Source organism: Oncorhynchus clarkii, chromosome 3 (assembly GCF_045791955.1).
Source record: "Oncorhynchus clarkii lewisi isolate Uvic-CL-2024 chromosome 3, UVic_Ocla_1.0, whole genome shotgun sequence".
NCBI classification, from domain to species: domain Eukaryota; kingdom Metazoa; phylum Chordata; class Actinopteri; order Salmoniformes; family Salmonidae; genus Oncorhynchus; species Oncorhynchus clarkii.
In genome coordinates this window covers 59,182,982-59,197,961 of record NC_092149.1, presented here as the reverse complement: position 1 = coordinate 59,197,961, position 14,980 = coordinate 59,182,982, and the positions used below count along the sequence as shown (strand labels likewise).

Below are 14,980 nucleotides of genomic sequence, written 5' to 3'. Positions count from 1 at the left end.
TTAGTAATTAAAGTAACTATTATGAGCTAGGCCTACAGAACACAGTAAACACCATCTTCCATTCACAGTGGATGCTATTCAAAAGGAATGATTTAGTACAGAATGTGATTGTAGGTGCCAAAAGAGGGTGGGACCCATATGTTATTGACACCACATTTTAGCCATTCTCATCCAGAGTGACTAACAGCGAGTGCATAATTGTTCATACTTTTGTGTATTGTTCCCCTGTGGGAATAGAACCCATAACCCTAGCGTTGCAAGCGCCATGTTCTACCCAACCGAGCCACACAGGACTTATCATATGATTCAGAGCCCATTATTAGCATTACCTGTGGGCCAGGGTTACTGTAAGTGTTGCTATTAGAGTACACTAAAGCAGACTCAATTTTATCAGTCCTAGTAGATTGGCTTTTCTTCAGGGAGAGGAATGCAGGACTAGAATAGAGTAAGAGTAATCTTTCACTATCACCTCAGTAGGAGTATCTCTAGTAGAAACACATTTTCCTCATTTTCCCCCAGGTACTGCATCATTTCTCATACAGGTCTAGACAGTGAGGGCCAGAGAGAGCCAAGGACAAAGATGATAATATAGAAAGTACAGTAGCAATCAGTTGTACTGATCCTCTCCCAATGCTTGTGGCAGAGTTTTGAATCGATTAAGTGTCATCGACCTGTGGTGATAGATAAAAGTAGAGTTGAAGAAGCTAAATCATAATTTCATTGCCTGATTATTTGTGACGAATGTTGGTGGGACCACAAACAGCCTCACTTCCCTCAGGTGAGAAATTATTTTTACAGAATAAAGTTCAAGGAGTGTTGAAAAGTAAAGTTCTCCCTGAAGTTATTGAAGTCTCCCTGAAATTGATAAAAATGTCTTCAACAATATAAGTGTAATACACAAAAAACAAAGTGAAAGTATGCCAGCTTGATAAACCTGAGGGATGTGTACCTCACATCATACATGTCAAGTAACAAATGTAACAAATTACTAATTTTCAAAAGATAGTTAGTTACCTGGAAGGAGTTGAAGAAGAGCTCGAAGTACATCCTGACCTCCCAGCTGAGGCCCTGGAAGGTGTGAGGCATCCCCACAAACACAATGTAGTGGACCCCAAACACCAGCACCAGCACTAGGGTGGACTTAGCTAGCTTCCTGTGGATACAGACAAAAACAGAGGATAGGAGGGGATCACTTTGAGCAAGACAAGACGAGATGTAGAATTGCTGAATCTTTATCTCATAATAGGTCATTATCTGGGATGGAAGGTGATCAGTAATTGAAATCAGTAAAGCCCGACTTCAATGCAATTCTTTTTCTCACAAAAACAAAAGCTGAACATCACCAGTTTTTACATCACAGTGGATTCAGTCCTGACATCGACACTCACCAACAGTGTTTCAAGTTTCACAGATGGCCATTAGTCATTTCACATTTGCTGCCTTCTGATCTCCTCTCCAGAGGGGTCTCTGGTGGTTCTTCCCCTCAGATCTGTTCTGCATTAGTTATCTATCCAACCAATCTCCTGATCCATCAGTGAAAATGCCAATAAGCAACAAAATCTACCGGTAATTATAATTATAATTATAAAGCATTTTTAAATGGCATGTAGGCCGACGTTCTGAACGGAGAATGATGTAAATGGGTTGTAATGGCACATTTAGTTCAGTGCCTCGTATCAACAGGCATCATCAGTCATGCTACAGTTCAGTGAACACATGACTGACTCCCACAGCAGGGTTGACAGTCTCCAGCAGAGTGATGTTATCTGCGTGTGTGTGTTGTGCCTGTGCATGTGTGTAAATGTGCGTGTGTGTGCCTGTGCGCTCCTGTGTGTGTGTGTACGTCGGCATCAATGCCTGTGTGTGTGTGTGTGTGTGTGTGTGTGTGTGTGTGTGTGTGTGTGTGTGTGTGTGTGTGTGTGTGTGTGTGTGTGTCTGTGCGCTCCTGTGTGTGTGTACGTCGGCATCAATGCCTGTGTGTGTGTGTGTGTGTGTGTGTGTGTGTGTGTGTGCAAACATGAGACATCCCTGGCATCATGTCAGCTGTTAACCGGCCACCTGGTGCCCAGCACTGCACTGTGGTACGCTGCTCAGCAGGGGAGGAGAGGCAGAACCAATTGATCACTGACTATTATTAAGTCTAGCAGTGACGTGGGGTTTGTTTGGCCCAACTGCGACCCTGGTGGAAACACTCTGGATCAGTCCCAAATGGCATCCTCTTCCCATTATAGTTCACTACTTTTGACCAGAGCCTTATGGGCCCTTGGCCAAAAGTGGTTGACTATATAGGGAATACTAGAGTGTCATTTGAGATGCACGCTCTGAATGAACCCCTGAATAACTATTACCTCCCCAACACACAGCCCTATCATTACAGCGGCTTTCAACATCCACTGTGGATGTTGTTTTTTACCATCATGGGTAATAACAACAAGGCTGATGAGTACATTTTCTAAATGTAAGGATATAGTTAGTACTAAGTATAGGAATTCAACATCCAAATATTATATGGATAAATATGGATAAAATCATAAGGCTTTGGGCCAGGGGCAGACTTTCTCAAAGCATAATGTTCAATTAAGCTTAATTGGTTTTGGTCAAATACACACTGGTACCAGAGGCCTAGAATAAAGAAGTTGAAGGCATGGACCTTGCCTGAGGCGTGATCTTCTGTATGCTTTATGACGTATCATCCTATTTTGTCATGTTAAAGGAGGCACAGAGGAGATTTCAGACAGAACTTGAATTGTAAACTAGAGGCAAGACATTTTACACCCTAGACAAAATGTACACCTATCAAGTTATTTTCAAAAGGGAACATGAAAGGAGGAACAAAAGGTCAAATCAAATACAAAACAAAATGCAGAGCAGAGTAAATAGCATATTTAATTTCAAATGTGCAACTCTACAGCCTAAAACACATTGTGCATTTAGAAATAATTCAAGGTAGAATGCCTTCTCTACAGTTGACTTTCATTGTGAAATTCCATTTCACATTTGAATCCATAGAGATTCAAATAACTAGTAGGTCCTTACAGACATCTTACAGAAATATTTGCACTAACTGTAAATCGCTCTGGATAAGAGTGTCTGCTAAATGACTAAAATGTAAATATAAATCTGTGCCAATGTCACTGTGACATTGATCTACCCACCTGTACTGTTTTCTTGTGTCGTATCTCCCTGCATTGGTCTCCCTGATCTTTGTCGCCAGCACTCGCACAATGTTCACAAAAAGGATAAAGTTGAGCTGAAAGGACAATTGGAAAAAGTTCTAATTAGCCGAGCCAGAGATACTAGACACTTCATTGCAGAGAGTACAACTCCTCTGCTTGAAACTAATTGCCTCACTTCTTTAATCTCGTCTCAATTCCCTGAAAATACTATTTTCTTAGCACTTAATATCTCTTCATAGTCCCATTATAGAGAAAATGGGTTTAACTGTCAGGAGGCAGTTGATAGATTATAGACCATACAGTGGATGCACTGAAAACACAGGTTCTATCTACCATGTGAATGTACAGTGCAGTACCTTCGGAAAGTATTCAGTCCCCTTGACTTTTTCACGTCACAGCCTTATTATAAAATGTATTAAATCATTCGTTTTTTCCCTCATCAATGCACACACAATAGCCCATAATGACAAGGTAAAAACAGGTTTTTAGAAATGTTTGCAAATGTATGAAAATAATAATAAAATAAAATGGAAATATCACATCGACTTAAGTATTAATACTCTGTATTCAGTACTTTGTTGAAGCACCTTTGGAAGCAATCAGAGCATCAAGTCTTCTTGGGTATGATGCTACAAGCTTGGCACACCTGTATTTGGGGAGTGTCTCCCATTCAGCATCGCTGGACAGCTATTTTCAAGTTTCTCCAGAGATGTTCAATCGGGTTCAAGTCCAGGCTCTGGTTGGGCCACTCAAAGACATTCAGAAACTTGTACCGAAGACACTCCTGCATTGTCTTGGCTGTGTGCTTAGGGTCGTTGTCAAGTTGGAAGGTGTACTTTCGCCCCAGTCTGAGGTCTTGAGCGCTCTGGAGCAGGTTTTCACCAAGGATCTCTCTGTACTTTGCTCCGCTAATATTTCCTCGTTCTTGACTAGTGTCCCAGTCCCTGCCGCTGAAAAACATCCCCACAGCATGATGCTGCCACCACCATGCTTCACCGTAGGGATGGTGCCAGGTTTCCTCCAGACATGTCGCTTGGAATTCAGGCCAAAAATACTTCAATCTTGGTTTCATCAGACCAGATAATCTTGTTTCTCATGGTCAGAGTCCTTTAGGTGCCTTTTGGCAAACTCCAAGTGGGCTGTCATGTGCGTTTTACTGAGGAGTGGCTTCTGTTTTACTGAGGAGTGGCTTCTGTTTTACTGAGGAGTGGCTTCTGTTTTACTGAGGAGGGGCTTCTGTTTTACTGAGGAGTGGCTTCTGTTTTACTGAGGAGTGGCTTCCGTTTCGCCACTCTACCATAAAGACCTGATTGGTGGAGTGCTGCAGAGATTGTTGTCCTTCTAGAAGGTTCTCCCATCTCCACATAGGAACTTTGGAGCTCTGTCAGAGTGACCATTGGGTTCTTGGTCACCTCCCTGACCAAGGCCCTTCTCTCCCAATTGCTCATTTTGGCCGGGCTGCCAGGTCTAGGAAGTCTTGGTGGTTCCAAACTTCTTCCATTTAAGAATGATGGATACCACTGTGTTTTTAGACTTTCAATACTTTTTTTTTGGTACGCTTCCCCAGATCTGTGCCATGACACAATCTTGTCTCGGAGCTCTACGGACAATTCCTTCGACCTCGTGGCTTAGTTTTTGCTCTGACATGCACTGTCAACCGGGGGACCTTATATAGACAGGCGTGTGCCTTTCCAAATCATGTCCAATCAATTGGATTTACCACAGGTGGACTCCAATAAAGTTGTAGGAACATCTCAAGGATGATCAATGGAAACAGGATGCACAAACCTGTTTTTGGTTTTGTCATTATAGGGTATTGTGTGTAGATTGATGATGAAAAAAAGTAATTTTATCAATTGTAGAACAAGGCTGAAATGTAACAAAATATGGAAAAAGTCAAGGGGTCTAAATAACTTTCCGAAGGCACTGTATATCATTACATAAAGCAATTCAGCACAAGTACGAGTGTGAGTTATAGAACTCCAAATCTAATATACGGGAGACTATAGGCTTTGTAATGGGCTTCAAGGAATGTTCCGAGTGTTGAGGCAGCATTCGATTCCAAACTCAGAAATATACCTGACTCATAAACGAAATCAGGTCAATGTTCCATTTATGATGAATGATCGTTTCTCTCTGAGGAAAACCTCTCAGTGACTGGTGAGAATAGCATTAAGAAAAGTATTACTTTGGACATATGTGGCAATCAGTTGAATGCCTTTGCCACAATAGAATTAAATAATTGGAAAAATACAAATTGTCGTTTATGTATTTAGGCATTTCGTTCTGAGGGCTTTTGGATTGGGGTTCCTAATGAAACCTAACATCCATTAAACACCATTCTATCACTTTGCATGAGAAAAATCATGGCAATATGAATACAAAACACATTCAACAGTAGTCTCATTTTAGAGTGATTGGTTATTGTACCATCCATTGCAGTGGGAACAGACTGCAATGGATGGAATTTTAATTTGATCATCTCAACCATCTTGGTGAGACTGTTGGGGCTTAATTTGTTTTACCATTCATGTAGCGTGTATATGTAACTAATGACATCTAGACAAGCTATATGATCAGCCTTTGACAGCCCATTCTCACCATATGAGTGAGAATGTTTTCCAAATCCCATACTGGAGAGCTAGCCAGCCCTGAACTAGCACACTTTCCTTCAAATATTCAACTTCTCTAACTATTTAACTAAAAAGTATTCTCCCTGGACCATAATTAAATGACGAGTAGCGGGGCTGGACGGAAAGCCTTCAGACCCAGAACCAGTATATTCTCAGAACAGATATAATCTTTTCAGACAACCAATCTCAACCTCAGTTCATTCCTTCCAGACAGATTATTTTATTACGTCCCAAATGGCACCCTATTTATTTTATAGTGCACTACTTTTGACCAGGTAAAAATGGAACAGGGTGCCATTTGGGATTTAACCTTGATCTCTTATTCATTCCACCTTACTTATAGATTCAGATCACCCTCCTCAGATCCCAATCACTTCATACTCCTTCATTTCAAATCAGTGTAATTGTATACATTCCCTCCAGTCTCAGACCCAAAGGGAACAGAGACTGAGACCAAAGCTGCTTACCGGCAGGAAGGATGGGAGAACAACTGATTAAAACAGACAGCCACGAGGCAAAATACATTTTAATGTAACATTTAGCAACGCACCTGCTTTAGAATACATAGTCTGGCTGATCGAGTAAGTGAAATGTGAACAGAAACAACATAAGGATTTAAATTATGTACAGTATGTTATTAATCCTACATGATCCGATCGGGCATTGTGAACTCCCATCGCAAAGGATAACACTTCAAAGTCAGTCAGACAGTCAGTGGAGTGGAAGCTGCAACTGGCAAATTGGCTCTTATGATAAGATACTGTAAGTGTGCCTCCAAAGGAGTTACAATTGCTCACATCGCAGTCTGCATATGATTTCCCAGAGTTAACACAGAGATGGCGGGGAAATGGGGGGCAGAGTTGAATGTTTAAACTCCATCAAAATCGATTATATTTTGCCAGAGTGCAATTTTCTTCCAGTTAAAGATTCTCAAATTTCACTAGCTGGCTTCATTCATGCGAGAGACCCCCATAGACAGTGTAAGAAGCAGACATCGTCATACTGTGTCTGTTTCTTCAGCTTCTGAAACAACTTTGCTTGGTGATGGTTCTCAGCAGGCAGGTCTGTGTGTCTAATCTTTAAAGCTCCCAATAACCCACACACTGACAAAAAAGTAGGTCGTCTGAACTAAATAAATACTGAGGCTGTAAACATACAGTATATACTTCATTGGTTGTCTATATTTTCACCCAAGGATTTGTGTGCACTGTAGTCATAATTATAAAGTTAGAACAACTCTATAACAAAGGTTTGAACCAATCAGTGAATCAAATTACACAACAAGACTTACTAAACATCATAATCATTATGTGTATATTATATACTCATGCCTACGATAGACCTAAAGTCCCATTATATTCTGGGAATTCGAATGATCTCTCGCTATCCTCTTATCTCCATTTCCTGCCTCTCTCTGGCCTCTGTCCTGTAGTGTTCGCAATTGTAACACCATGGTCACCAAGGTCATTAGAGACTTCTGAGCTCATGTTGTCCCTGTCTGACATTCATTAGATGCTGCTCAGCTCCTTGTATGGATTTGCATATTAGTGACATTGTTGTTGTTATTTTTCTGGTAATGATATTATTAGACATTCTATTCCAACAGTCAGGGAAAGGATATGTATTCTTATACTTCATTGTGGGTGTTATCTGCTGAATAATTGGTGGGATCATCAGATAAGCACATGCACACATGTATACATGCACAAACGTACGCCCACACATACCCACACGTAAACAGACGCACACCTGCACACGCGCACGAGAGAGAAAGAGCAATTATCATGTGAACTGAGTTTGCCTTTCCTGCTCTCATATCAGTCCGTGCCGCTGCCACAGGGGTGTTCGGCTGTGTATTATGAAACAGAGAGAAAAGTTAGGGGGGATAGTTGATCTATTTTCCTGAGGAAGCGTGTCATCCTTAAGCTGCACCAACCCTGAGACTGAGATTGCAGGCAAAAAGCAAAGCATTTCTCTGACTTACTCCGATGGCTGTCAGAATGGGAACCTGGTATATCCACTTAATGTTCCCAGCACTTAACTCCCAGCACCTAGAAAATAGGAGAGTAAAATAGATGGTTAAAAAAAGACAAACCATGAGGATAAAGTTAGAGGGAGTGAAGGAATAAATATGGGGGAATCAAAACAAAGAAACGGAAAGAGAAGTGGAGGGATGGAGAGAGTGAAAGAGGTGAAGAGAGAGAGAGATGCAGTGAGCTGGAGAAAGAGGAGAACTGCACTTAACATTCCTGGGATAGGATAATGAACTCCATTAAGATACTCCTCCATATTCATTACAGTGACAGACAGGGCAGTTAAAGAGAGCTCCATTGAGTTCCATCAGGGCCAATGGCAAAGGCTATGCCTGCCTACCCATTCAATGTGAGAACGTGTTTAGCTTATTCTGTCAAATGTTTGTTTACCCGCTATTTGAGCACACTTAATCCGGTTAGGGGTGTTTACTTCATGAATCGCAGAACGACAAGCTCTGAAAATAAAACACCCATCCAAAGTGGAGTCATGCTGAGAACCAAGGGAGATTCTGGGTAGGCATTCTGCTAACATAATTTGGAAGGTTTTTGAACACACATTAGATAGGAAGCTGTTTGAAAAAGTCTGCAAAAGTCTTATTTTCACTCCAAAAATGTGCCACATTTAGGGATGATAGCTAGCCTTAATTGGAATTTGTAGGCGATTTGAGGTATTCAACCTTGCAGTTGTGTTTTTTCTGCACTGAGCAGCAGTGTGTTTCAAATGGACAGAGTTGACACTTGATTTAGAACTAGGCGGTCCCATTTAAAACTGACAGTGAAGCTGGCTGCAACTAATCCATGACAGAAAAATCCTTAAAGATGGAATCCGTAGTAGGGGGAAACAGCGCCACTGGCCGCCCCAACACAAACAATTATGTTCGAGGGGGAAAACAGCGCTTGTTGTTTGCAGTAACTTCTTTGTTGTTGTAATATCGCAAACAGATGTGGCTGTTTCACCATTAAGGATTCTATCTTTAATGTATTGTTAACTATGATGATACATCTAAAAAGTTGTGTATTAAGTACATCATCTATAAACATACCAAGAACACAGAAATTAATATGATCCATTAACACAGCCTTGTTCAAAAGCTGGCTCTTTTTCTAAATGATTGCCCTTTCTACAAATGCTTACTCTCTTAAGGTTGCTTACTGAGAGAATAATTGATGAAAACATTGAGAGAGAGAGAGAGAGAGAGAGAGAGAGAGAGAGAGAGAGAGAGAGAGAGAGAGAGAGAGAGAGAGAGAGAGAGAGAGAGAGAGAGAGAGAGAAAGAGAGAGAGAGAAATAATATAGCCCAGGGTGTCATTTAGGTTTAAATAAATATAAAGCAAGCACTTTCAGATTTCCTCAGCTAACATTTGCAGCAGGGGGCCAATTCCCCGCTCCGGTCCTTAATTAAGGAAGGTGCTAAGTAACAGCAGGGAAAAATTAATTTCCATGACTAATAGACAAGCAGAATAGGATTCATATTCCTTTTGGGACATTTATGTAAGCTTGTGTGATGATAACTGCCTTGACACTCACTGTAGGGCACAAACCAGCTATTTTGTTTAGCTAATTGGCTACAGGTAAACTGTGTGACCCTTAAAAGGGGGCTTAGACCCCTCAGTTGAAACTTTGACTAGTTTTATGTTCCTATATGTCATTTAGCAGATGCCCTTATCTAGAGCGACTTACAGGATCAATTAGGGTTAACTGCCTTGCTCAAGGGCACATCGACAGAGCACACACACCTTGTTGGCTCGGGGATTTAAACCGGCGACGTTTCAGTTACTGGCCCAATGCTCTAACCACTAGGCTACTTGCCGCCCTGGCGTGAAATCTGTATCTCCACTGCACTGTATCAGCACCATGGACAGAATGTGGAGTATGAGGTATGACTCCTTTTTTGTTTTCATAAAAAGTGAGAAAAACGCTGGTAGGCTATGTGAATAATGTGATATAATTATCTTGCTTTAAAAAGCATTAGCTCTAAGCACCTACAGCACCCAATGTCACATGAAGCCCAAAAAGATCATCAACGACATCAACCACCCGAGCCACGGCCTGTTCACCATCCAGAAGGCAAGGTCAGTACAGGTGGTCAAAGCTGGGACCGAGAGACTGAAAAACAGCTTTTATCTCAATCAGACTGTGAAATAACCATCACTAGCCGGCAACCATCCGGTTACTCAACCCTGCACCTTAGAGGCTGCTGCCCTATATACATAGACATGAAATCACTGGTCACTAGTTACTTCAATAATGTTTACATGCTGCTTTACTCATTCCACTCCGACATTGCTCGTCTTAATATTTATATATTTCTTAATTCCATTCTTTTACTTTTAGATTTGTGTGTATTGCTGTGAATTGTTAGATACTACTGTACTGTTGGAGCTAGGAACACAAGCACTTCGCTACACCCACAATAACATCTGCTAAATATGTGTATGTGACCAATAAAATGTGATTTGATTTGATTTGAGAGCAATGAACAGCAGTAGCAGCATCAAACCACCAAAGCCTCTGCCAAGCCCAGCAGCGATGAAGCTGTTGAGCTCCAGCTAGCTCTGCGTACCACCCCCCATTATCCTGGCGCTGCCAGGATAATTGCTCCACAGCCCCCTCCACCTCCAACCGTTCCTGACGATCTTGGAACAGAAGAGCATCCTACCCTAGCTGCATGTTTTCTGTCCAAAAACATTTATTAGCAACCGATTCATAGGAAGAGAGTGGCTGGAATACTCGCATTTTGCAGATGCAGCACTTTGTTTCCCATGTCGAAAGTTCTGTATTGGGTCCAATGCTAACACAGACAAGGCCTTCACCCAAGCTGGAAATTCTAACCGGAAGCATGCGATTCATAGTACCAAAGGATTCGCTAGGCACGCATAAAGCCAGGAGCATTTGTAATGCACTGCACTATGGAAAGAAAAACAAGTTCAAAGTGCTATGGGAACTGAGGTATCGACACTTGTTAAGGTTTGGGCAACTGGCAAGAAATTGCATGCATTTGTCGGCGATTGTGGACATTATTGAGTAACTTGTTTTAAACCAGCAACCAATGAGAGGGACATTGGACGTGATAGAGTCCAGAGGGGAGGCGGACAGGGGACTTTCTATGTCTACGACCAATCATATTCTCCTGAAGAAAATTAAACTCGCCCAACGGGCCAATGGATGCCAAGCACTACATCAGAAGCCCCGCCTTCCTGGCGATAATACCAGAGCTCGCATTAATTTCCTCAATTCAGTACCGCTCTTCAGTGAGACCAAACCCCTGATGGCGCAGAGCAAAAATATGTTAAACCTCGTTCCATCCTTCAGAGTTCTATTCATAATTGTACCTTCGCTTTCAGTCGGTCACTCAGTATAACATACTATGGGGACGTATAATCACGGCCCAAGCTGGCTCAGAGGGTACCAAACTAGGAGGCCCATGGCAGCACAAGCACATACAGGTTCTACCAGCTCCAAAAAGTGGTTACAGAAGCCACCTTTTTCCCTAATACTTACCGGAGCAGCCTGAACTGTCAGAGCCTCATGAGGCCTGAACTGTCAGAGCCCCATATAGGGAACCATAACCTTCTGCAACTTGGCGCACGGACACACTCCTACTGCAGCCCAAGTCCATAGACCCTACGTTTACAACAACAATCACAAGTCAGAACAGAACATCGTGACTTGGTAAAATATACAGGCGTAAAGAGCGCACCAGACACAGGTCACGCAACCCCTGTTGTTCACTAGAAGCAATTGGAGGAGGTGTGAAAGGGAACAGCTCGAAAGCCAGGGCGTAACCTTGGAAGAAAGAGCTGCATTAGGACATAACATCACTTTGGAGTCGCCAAGCGCAAACTCCAAACAGGAAGGGTGTACTGATAGCACGTGGAGATCCCCAACGTGCTTGGCCGATGCCAAGGCCATGAGGAGGACAGTCTTGTAGGAAAGGATCTTCAGGTCTACAGACTCCAATGGTTCAAACGGAGGCTTACACAGAGCATCCAGAACCAAAGCCATGTCGGTTCCATAGGCACCAGAGGATGTGAACCCGGGGTAGAGCCATTAATCCTTACATGACATGTCGAGATGGCTGCCATATAAACCTTCAATGTGGAAAATGAAAGGCCCTTCAATGTGGAAATGAGCTCTTGCAAGAAAATCAAAATGTCCACCAAAGAGCTCTGAAAAGGAGATACTCCTTTAAAACCTTTTCACGCGTGAGTTCCAAATATCTCTAATGGTTGCACCAGCCGGAGTTTTTTATGCATGTTATGTCGGAATGCACTCATTGTTCTAAAATGTGATTGTTACGCAACAGGACAGTTAACCCACACGGCCCTCAAACCAAGACACACTGCCTGCTAATGTTTAAACTTGTCAATTTCAAATGATTCTTTTTTATAACAGTTTAAATGTGTGTCTTCCGCCTCCTCATTAATTCACTTTGAAGTAGCCCATTTCACTGTTGCAGACAATTTATGTTTGAGGCGTGCGTTACTGAGCCAGAAAAACTTCTCTCTTCCATGAAAGCCCAAGCACTTCCCCAGTGGTTCCCCAGATCAAGTATGCAGACATTTGCACATTCTTGCAAAAACATTTTCCCACCAGCAAATTTTCCGGCTGGAGCTCAGATTGCCTTCATTGTTGTTTTCTTTACAAATAATAACTTTGGACATGTATGCATGCCTATCAAAGTAAGTTAATCATTTTCTGTGTATCGTGTTGTCGTTCCTACTGTAGCATACCTACTGTATAATGCATAATGTATTCACTGTTTTATTCACGTTTTCAAGTACTGGTGACAAATGATGCATTATTGCATAGATTGCAATGGACACGTGTGTAACATACTTTTTTGAAGGTTGTACTGATTATGATGAGCTAATGCTAAGATATTTGCCAGCTATGTGTGGAGCCATGTTTGTTAACATTATGCAATGCATTCGTGGTGTCACGTAAACGTCTGTCAGAACAAAGATGCTATAACAAAATGAGGTGAATGGATCTTTCGAGTAAACATCCGGAAGTGCATGAAGGGAAGTGAATGATGGTGTCATGTCTACTCCCGCTCCCCCTCTCCGGAGCTCAACATTGCCGGTCTACTAACCACCGGTCCTGGCAACCCATCTTAACGCACATCTGCGTCTCATCATCAGTCACACCTGGACTTCATTACTTCCTGATTACTTACCCTTTATATAGCACTCTTTTGTTATCAGTTATCGGGTAGCATTGGTTATGTTTCCTTGTCAGACGTTTCACTAGTTATGTATCATTCTATGTTAGTTATTACTAAACTCACAAACTGCACCTGTTTCCTGACACCCTGCATCAACGATACAGAATACTACCTCAACAAAGGGAAGCAGCAGTTAATCAGGACATCTCCCAGATGGTCAGCGAACAGGGACACCTACTTTGCCAACACCACGACCAGCTGGCACAACTGGGGATGGCTATGGATGAGGTCCTCTGCATTCTTCAATGTTTCAACCTTCCCCAAGGGTGTCACCTCCAACAAGCAGAGAATTTTCTATCACAAGTCAACCCAGCGAGCCAGCACCCCAGCCCTTCCAACAGTTTGCCCAGGTCAGCGATGCCTGTTTGTCCCTCCCGGACAAATATGACAGGTCTCACTCCAAATGCTGTGGCTTCCTACTCCAGTGCTCCCTCGGTTTCTATGATCAGATGGGAGCCCCCACCACCGAGAGGTCCAAAGTTGCCACGGTTATTTCCCTGCTGACCGGACAGGCGTTGGAGTGGGCTATGGCTTTCTGGGAGAGAAGGAGCTGGGTTCCTATGAAGGGTTCAGGGGGATCTTTGACCATCCACCCTCGGAGGGCAGAGATGGGGGTGAGCGCCTACTCCAACTATGGCAGGATGGCCAGACCACAGCAGAGTATGAGCCAGAGCTCTGCACCCTATTCAGAAGAGGATTTGCAAATAGGTCCAGATGGAGTTAGCGTACCGAGACGACAATTTAACCTTGGACACACTCATCCTCGATGGCCATCCATCTGGATAACCTTCTTCGGGAGCATCGGCACCCCCATCACCTCTCTCCCTCCTTCGTTGACCATTCTGAGTCAGAGCCTGAACCCATGGAGGTAGGGGCCACATGCCTCCCCGCGGCTGAGCGATGCCATCAGGAGACAGTTAGGGCTCTGTCCCTATTGCGGCCAGGAGGGGCACCAACTTCAACGGTGTCTTCCTTGGCCTCCCGTGGCTCCTACTCCATAATCCTACCATCTCCTTGTCAGAGAGGTGGATTACCACCTGGGGACCAGGGTGTTACAGGATCTGCTTTCCTGTACCCTGTGGTTCCACGTCAGTGGAGGCCCTGTGAGTGTCTGCCAGCCCATCAATCGGTCCTCCTGTATTGTTGGTCCCGTGTTTTTGGACATAGATGTGGACATCCGGGCTGAATTCATTGCAACACACTTCCACCAGGCAGACTCCCTACCAGTGTGTTCTGGGTTATTAGCCGGCCCTGGCTCGGTGGACTCCGAGCTAGACCGAAGCTCCTGCAGTGGACGAATGCTTCAGGTGCACAGAAGAGGTATGGAACGATGCCCACGAGACTCGAGCGAAAGGGCTCTCCACCAGGAACCTCCCACTCCACCTGCCTTGTAAGAAGCTGAGTCCCAGGTTTGTAGGGCCATTCCCCGCTAACTACCGGATCTCACCATCTTTTCATGTTTCCCTACTCAGGCCGGTGGTTCCTGGTCCCCTGGCTGATCCCGTTACTCACAACACCCCCCGACACCCCTCCGCCTCCCTTGGACATTGAGGGGAGCCCCGCCTATGCCGTCAGATCACTCCTAGATGGTGCTGCGTTCTGAGTTCCAATGGACGACATTCTAGATCCCAACCGGCCTGCTCCTCGCCCTTGGGGCCGTCGTCGTCCTCGCGCTGGGGGGGGGGGGGGGGGGGGGGGGGGGGGTTGACGTAGTACTCATGTCTACTCCCCCTCTCCGGCGCTCTACGTCAGCAGAGATGCACTGGGTGTCACGTAAACATCTGTCAGAACAAAGATGTTAAACAAAATGAGGTGAAGGGATCTTTCAAGTAAACTTCCAGAAGGGAAGTGAATGATGTTGTTAAGTCTACTCCCGCTCCCCCTCTCCGGCGCTCAATGTTGCCAGACTAC

General features: G+C 43.7%; 1 protein-coding gene across 1 annotated transcript in view; it reads right to left on the bottom strand.

The window, feature by feature from the left end:
• The window catches only part of LOC139406057 (parathyroid hormone 2 receptor-like), a 107,354-nt gene that overhangs the window by 12,042 nt on the left and 80,332 nt on the right, over positions 1-14,980 (bottom strand). The window contains exons 9-11 of the mRNA XM_071148520.1: positions 7,794-7,860; positions 3,156-3,250; positions 1,015-1,153 (exon numbers count right to left, since the gene is read on the bottom strand). Of these exons, the coding sequence (XP_071004621.1) occupies positions 1,015-1,153; positions 3,156-3,250; positions 7,794-7,860 (301 nt within the window). The remainder of the gene's footprint in view (positions 1-1,014; positions 1,154-3,155; positions 3,251-7,793; positions 7,861-14,980) is intronic.